Genomic DNA, 7,697 nt, shown 5'->3' with positions numbered 1-7,697 from the left:
TGTGGTATGCGGGCCTCCCTCTGTTGTGGCCTCTCCCGTTGCGGAGCACAGGCTCCGGACGCGCAGGCCCAGCGGCCATGGCCCACAGGCCCAGCCGCTCCGTGGCATGTGGGATCCTCCCAGACTGGGGCGTGAACCCGGTTCCCCTGCATCGGCAGGTGGACGCGCAACCACTGCTCCACCAGGGAAGCCCCTTCCCTGCTCTTAGGAGCTTATATTCTAGCAGGGAAGCAGACAATTAACATAAGGTGATGTGTGGGTTAAGGGCACATTTAGAACAGAACAGCACTACCTGAGTGGAAAAAGCCTCTGTCCCTAATGACTTTAGCTATACCCACAGTTACCTATTTTGTTCTAAGTTAATGGAGAGAATCTTAAAAGCTCAAGTACCCAATGAAACTACTGGAGGACAGTTTTCTTTTGTATCCCCTACCCTACTTTAAATCCAAAGTGCTCAAAACTTAACACATGTTCGGTGTTCTCATCCGTCACCCAAAAGAATTGCTCCCCTCATCTATTTCCTAACACTGTGTTGCAACACCACCAGATTTGCAACTACCCCTCGTTGTCTCTCACCCTCCCCCTTTCAAGTAGTTAGCGAGGTCACCTCTCCCTCCTTTATGCTCCCGGCCCCCTACTGGAGCATTTTCCCCAGTCATCATTTCTTTACTTGGGCCTTTGCAATAGGCTAACCAAGCTCCCAGCTTATACCCTCTCTACTGATTTCAGACACATAAATCTGATCATGACACTCCAGTACTTTAAAAGTCATGGTTCTCTAACTTTGAGGATGATAAAACTTGAAACCTTTAGCATGGCACAAATATTTTGCAAGATGCCCCTACCCCACCAAACACTCCGCCTGTCATGTCCCACATGCAGCCTCTCCTCATAGGGTGTCTCCTGCCTCTGCATATTCCATTCCCTCTTCCTCCTGTGATCCTGCTCCCCTCTTATACATGAACTACTTACTTCTTGTCCTTCAAAGCACAATTCGAATATCTGCTCTTTTCAAAGCCTTGCCTGTTGTGCCCCTGGGCACCCCCTCCTCTAACATTAATCACACAGTGCTGTAATCTTTTGCTCACCTATCTGCCTTCTCATAAGGCTATGGACTGATCTAGAGAGATGATGATGTCTTCCTCCAAACCTAGGGAATGCCTGATACATGAAGTAGCCAACGTTTTAAGAGCAAGGGAATGAATAAATAGGCTCAGCAATGTTCTCAGGGACAACTACGCAAGGGGCAAGATGCCTTCCTCGTCACTGACCTCCACCCAAGTGCTCTGCCCTCCCCAACCCCCCACGTGCCCAGCGTGCCCAGCACTACCTCTGTGCCTATGCAGGAATGTGCCCTTTCAGGAAAACACAGCAAGTATAACAGAGGGAGAGAGTCTGAGCTCTAATTTCAAGGGTGGATCCGCATTCACCTTTGGAATGGTGTCAATTGCCAGGGATTAAATACAACTATTTTAAATTACAGTAGTCTCACCAATGCCCTTGCTGAATGAGAGTTGGGCTGGGACACTTGGGGAAACCTCCAGGCGACTAGGGGGCAAATCATTTTATCGCAGTGCCAACATATTTCCATTTAGGCAGCAGAAGTTTGCCTGGAGTGTAGGATCCTCAAATTGTGTACATTGATCCGACCGATTGATATTTCTGAGGTGTGCCTGGGATATAATGATCAACAGTGACAAACACACCGTATGGGATCTACCAGCAGCTGAGGGAACCAGGCATCTTTTCTGCCTCCCAGGAAGGCCCGATGGGCGACCCTCTTCGGCCCAGTTCCCGTCTGCTCCTGGGACATGGACATTCACCCAGAGCGCTCCAGCCCCGCCCCGCCCCGCCCCCCCCAGTCGTCGGCCTGGCCTCAGCGGGCTGGGCTCGCCACGTGGGGCGCGGGCCCGATTCTCAGAAGGCGCCTACGCCATTGCCGCGGCGCAGCTCCGGGCCGGCCCCTTGCGTCGCGTCAACAGCGGAGGCCGCGCGGCCTGGGTTTACTCCAACGCTGTTGACGTAACGTCATCCTTGCAGGACGTGGACGGAAGAAAAGGGAGTGTAAGCCGGCGCCAGAATCCGCCCGCGTGTAGTACGGGCCGGACGCCGGGGCTGGGCGGCTGCGTTCAGGTAGGTACGGGCGGGCGGCGAGGATGGCGGGGACAGTGGCGGGGATGGGGTGGCGCCGGTGCCTCCGCGGGGGCTGAGGCGCCGCCCGGGCTGGGGCGAGGGAAGGTGTGTGCGCAGGGTCGCGGGCGACGGAGGGGGCTGCCGGGGCGCGCGGCCGGAGCAGGGAGGCGGGGTCGGGCCCGCGAGTGAGTGTGGGAGCGCGGAGGGATGGCGGCGGGCTGGGCCGCCCAGAGCGCGTTGCACCACCACATGCCCGGGCGCGGAGGCCCAGGCGCAGCGGGGACTGCGGGCACCCGAACTCCGTGGCAGCCCTCGGATACACCCAAATGCAGGAACTGATCCATGTGGAGGCTTGACGACCCAGCGGACCCCTTCTCTGCCCAGGAGTCCGGAGCCAGCTTCCAGTGCACCTGCATGGGTGGTGGGGTTTCACCCTGTTGGTGACTGTCCACACGGCGACTCTCAGGGGCCTGTGTGTGCAGTCCCTCGCAGCCTGCCCGGGCTTTCGTGATCCCCTCTTCAAAACCATTCCCCGCCACCCCGCAGCCGGAGAGTTCGCTTATCACCGCCTTTCGCAGTGTGGCATACGGTCTGTGAAGAGTTCCTTCCTGGCACATCAGGGTGGACCCAGATCCATCCCCCCTCCCCCATCACCTTTCTCTGCTCTAGAGGCAGTGCGCTTTATCATTGGGTCTTTGTCTTAAAGTGGTGAACCATATACCAAGCCTGTGTTTCTGGGCGACGTTTGTTGAGACTGAAGTTCAGTTCTCTGTTCAAGTAAGAAAGATAAGGGCTTTCTGTTTAGAACCTGTGAAAAGGTACTTGAGAAATGTCGTGAGTCAAAACGTGGAAACTTTTCATTTGATGACATGGAGTCTAGACAGACACACATAACCTTTGCTCCCTGGAATCAGCCATGTACTTTTTGAAGGCATAATAAATTCTGGCAGGATGAACTATCCTTTGCAGTGACGTAGGGGTCAGTCAGAGGCCATGAGAGAGGCAGGGAGGCCTGGTTTCTAGATCAGTCTTCAACCTGATAACGCTGACCTTAAACATTCAGAGCTTTCAGTTATTCATAGATAAGAGAGAGGTAAACAGTCCACAAATATAATTTATGATTACGTCTGTCCATCAGAGGATATGGAATTCTTTGTGCCTGTGACAGGTCCTGAAAGAAATAAAGAAATGTGTTGTTAGATATCATTAGTGTCTGAAAGAGGAGAGCAGATGTTTATTGAGCATCTCTTGTACCCACGCATTCCATGCATTCTCTCACAATAATTCTGTGAGGTCCTTACTGTTATTGTCCCTGGTTTACAGATGAGGAAACTGAGACTTAGAAAGATTGGAAGACCCACAGCTAGCAACGCACACAGCTAACAAGTGCAAAGCTTGAACCTAAATCTCTCCAACTCCAGAATCCTTGTGTCCCATGTTTACCATGCTGTCAGTGGGAAGTTTATAATCTAGTTGGGAAAATAAGCAGTAGCACATGAACCAGTGAGAAACTAATGCTAGAGTTGCTGGGGAAAGTTTGTGAAGGAGATAGAATTAGAATTTTAGTGTCACTATTTGATTATTTTACCCTTTTGGCTCTTCTAGGGTTATTTTGTAGAATTCATATGTAAATAATTGTTTAGCAATAATTACTGAAGGAATTTGTAAAAGCAGCAAACATAGATCATGGGCTCATATCATGCTTCAGTGTTATGCAAATGATTTTCTCTTGGGACTTTCCATACTGTCACAAACACTGAAGTCAACAGAGAGCACTTAACACTTTCTACTGCCTATTAGAGGCCATATCTTTTACAACAGATGTATCCTTCCAGTCTCTTCTCTCTTCTTTCTGTACCTTTGTGCAGTATAAATTGAAGAGCATTAACCATTCCTTGTTTCTCTTCACTTTGGGGCAAAAATGCTAGTTTTTTGTGTTTTTTTTCTGCGGTACGCGGGCCTCTCACTGTTGTGGCCTTTCCCGTTGCGGAGCACAGGCTCCGGACGCGCAGGCTCAGCGGCCATGGCTCACGGGCCCAGCCGCTCCGCGCTCCGCGGCACGTGGGATCTTCCCGGACCGGGGTACGAACCCGTGTCCGCTGCATTGGCAGGCGGACTCTCAACCACTGCGCCGCCAGGAAAGCCCCAAAATGCTAGTCTTTTGAGGCATGTTTAAGCACGTTGAGGCATGTTTAAGAGGGTTGAATATATCTACCAATACGTAGAGAAGTTAAAAGGAGACCGGGAAGCAAAGAACACACAGTGTTTTTCTTATCTTGTGAAAACAACCATGTCCCTGTAGTGTAAGAGCTGCAATAATGAATGGCATATTCTATGTGTTTTTATATATATATATGTGTGTGTATATATTTGTGTGTATATATATATATGTATATATGAAGATAGATAGATGAAGAAGTCCCCTACCTATTTGTAAAATAAACTAATCTTTGTCTAAAACTTCAAGTTTGACCTACCGTGGGAAAATGCCCACAGTCACTATGTTCTCAGCTCTGAGATTTCTAGGTATGTACTCATCCACCAAGAGATGTGCCCGCGGTCATTTCAGATGCCAGCCATTTGCAGGCATTGCCACTCCTTCCCAGGGATTCAAGAGTGTGCTTTGGATTCCTGTGGACGGCAAGAAGAAAGACAAAACAGCAGCCTCCAACCTTTTCTCCCTTTTCTTGTGTCAGCAAGGATCAAGCTGACATTTCAAATATGTGGTTTTCAGAGTTCTGTCGGGGAGGTGCTAGCAGGAAGGTGGAGATGGCTGCTTACGGGATGTTGAATCTGTTTTGTGATCTGTTGGAGACTCCCTAATTGTATAGGAATTGTGGTGAAGATTTAATATCAATCCGTAAACATTATACCTTAAAGATTTTTTTATCACTCAAAATATTCATAATCCTTAGTTTCAGTTTGTTTACATAAAAACTAAGATGGTTGGGACTTCCCTGGTGGCACAGTGGTTAAGAATCTGCCTGCCAGTGCAGGGGACACTGGTTCGAGCCCTCGTCCAGGAAGATCCCACATGCTGCAGAGCAGCTAAGCCCATGTGCCACAGCTACTGAGCCCGCACGCTGCAACTACTGAAGCCCGTGCTCCGCAACAAGAGAAGCCACTGCAATGAGAAGCCCGCGCACCACAACAAAGAGTAGCCCCCACCGCTGCAACTAGAGAAAGCCCGCGCAGCAACGAAGACCCAACGCAGCCAAAAATAATTAACTAATTAGTTAATTGATTGATTGATTTTAAAGAAAAAACTAAGATGGTTGTGAGAAAGGAAGAATAGAGTCAGAGCCTGGGAAGGAGACATTTGTTTTTTCTCTCTTTTCTATATGTAGAAGAGGTGGGAGTTCCTCTAATACAGGGGAGTTTGGAGCAGGAGAGTCAAGTTTTTACTCTCAGTGTGGGGAGGTGGACGAAAATAAAATGAATTGTCTAGTATTTTGATTATTCATTTTTTAAAATGCATTCTGCAGATACCTTGGTCAGTGACCACCTTGCAGCATGTTGAGTCGAGTCTGCCGCTCTGGATCCCAGTCCTTCACCCACCGTCTCCTGCCCTGGGTCCAATCCACAACACTCTCCAGATCTTGTAGGTACCATAGGAAACATAAATATGTGGGAGGTTTGGTCCAAGTGTGTTTCAACAAGGTTTTAAAAAGTAAAAAAAATGTAATTTGGCAGAATTGGACAAAGGCAGTAAGCAAGGAAGCAGCCTACTGGTGAAACGTTGTGTTTGTATTTATCAATAAAGTGAAATTTTTGGAGACGATAGATAGGTTTATGGCATAGACTATGGTGATGGTTTCACGAGTGTATACTTACCTGCAAACTCATCAAGTTGTGTACATTAATTTTGTACAGCTTTTGGTATGTCAAATAAATAAATAACTCAAAATTTAAAAAAAATTTTAAAGATAAAGCGTTACCTTTATTTAATCCCCCCAGATTTTTTGCAGGCTATTTTTGTTCATTCCTTGTTTGTAATTAAGTGTTTAATTTTGAGATAATTATAGATTCACTTGCAGTTGCAAGAATTAATACAGAGAGATCCCTTATACCCTTTCCCCAGTTATCCCAATATCTCAACCAGGGTATTGACCAGGGTGGATAGAGTCAAGATAAGATTTCCATCACTACAGGATCCTTCAAGTTTCTCTTTTCTAGCTGTCCTCTCCTTCCTGTCCCTAACCCCCGGCAGCCTCTAATCTGTGCTCCATTTTTATAATTTTTAAATGTTATATAAATGAAATCATACAGTATGTGACCTTTGGGGGTGACTTTTTTTACTCAGCATAAATCTCTGGAGATTCATCTAAGTTCTTGTGTGTGTCAGTATGTTCATTTTTATTACTGAATACTATTTAATGGTATGGGGGTACCACAGTTAGTGTAACCATTCACCATTGAAGGACATCTGGTTGTTTAACATTTTTTGTCTGTTATGAAAAAGGCTGCTGTGAACTTTCGTGTATAAGACTTTGTGTGCACATAGTTTTGGTTATCTGGGATAAACGTCCAAAAGTTCAGTTTCTGGGTTGTATGTTAGCTGCATGTGGTAGTTAGTTTTATAAGAAATGGCCAAACTGTTTTTTCGGAGTGGTTGTACCATTTACATTCACACCAGCAATGTATGAGTGATCCACTTTCTCTTCATCCTCATCAGCATTTGATGTTGCCACTCTTCGATTTTATCCATTTTGATAGATATATAATGATATCTCACTGTGGTTTTAAATTCCTTTTCTCTGTTGGCCAGTGAGGTTGGACGTCTCTTCATGTGCTTATTTGCTGACTGTATATCCTCGTCAGTGAAATGTCATTTGCTCATTTTAATTGGATTGCTTGGTTTTCTACTTTTGAACTTTGAGAGTTTTTTAATGTCTTCTACAGACATTGGTCAGATTTGTAGTTAGAAAGTATTTTCTCCCACTTTGTAGCTTGCCATTTCAGTCTCTTAACAGGGTCTATTACAGAGGAAAGTCTTTTTTACTTTGATGAGGTCCAGTTTATCAGTTTTTCTTTTTATGGATTGTACATGTGAGGTCAAGTCTAAGAACTCTTTGTATAGCCTTAGATCCTGAAGATTTCCTGTTTCTTTTTCTAAAAGTTTTGAAGTTTTGCATTGAAGTCCATGATCCATTTTGTTTTTGTTTTGTTTTTTTAACATCTTTATTGGAGTATAATTGCTTTACATTGTTGTGTTAGTTGCTGCTGTATAACAGTGAATCAGCTATACATATACATATATCCCCATATCCCCTCCCTCTTGAGCCTCCCTCCCACCCCTCTAGGTGGTCACAAAGCCCGGAGCTGATGTTGCTGTGCTATGCGGCTGCTTCCCACTAGCTATCTATTTTACATTTGGTAGTGTATATATGTCAATACCACTCTCTCACTTCGTCCCAGCTTACCCTTCCCCTCCCCATGTCCCCAAGTCCATTCTTTACGTCTGTGTCTTTATTCCTGTCCTGCCCCTAGGTTCTTCAGAACATTTTTTTTTTTTTTTAGATTCCATATATATGTGTTAGCATATGGTATTTGTTTTCCTCTTT

General features: G+C 46.3%; 1 protein-coding gene across 5 annotated transcripts in view; it reads left to right on the top strand.

Annotated features, from left to right (window-relative positions):
• Window positions 1-1,969: 1,969 nt before the first annotated feature.
• Window positions 1,970-7,697, top strand: part of ALDH18A1 (aldehyde dehydrogenase 18 family member A1) — a 47,765-nt gene continuing 42,037 nt past the window's right edge. For 2 of the 5 annotated variants that reach the window (XR_008616073.1, XR_008616072.1), the window contains exons 1-2: window positions 1,971-2,133; window positions 5,619-5,734. Coding sequence is in view for 2 of the 5 variants with exons in the window: in XM_055080849.1 (XP_054936824.1) it covers window positions 5,647-5,734 (88 nt within the window). In the remaining 3 variants the exon portion in view is untranslated. Of the gene's footprint in view, window positions 2,134-5,618; window positions 5,735-7,697 lie in introns of all 5 variants that reach the window. The other 3 variants (XR_008616074.1, XM_055080849.1, XM_024121400.3) reach the window with 3 other exon arrangements.

This window comes from Physeter macrocephalus, chromosome 20 (assembly GCF_002837175.3).
Source record: "Physeter macrocephalus isolate SW-GA chromosome 20, ASM283717v5, whole genome shotgun sequence".
Lineage (NCBI taxonomy): Eukaryota > Metazoa > Chordata > Mammalia > Artiodactyla > Physeteridae > Physeter > Physeter macrocephalus.
This window is presented reverse-complemented; position numbering and strand designations above follow the sequence as displayed.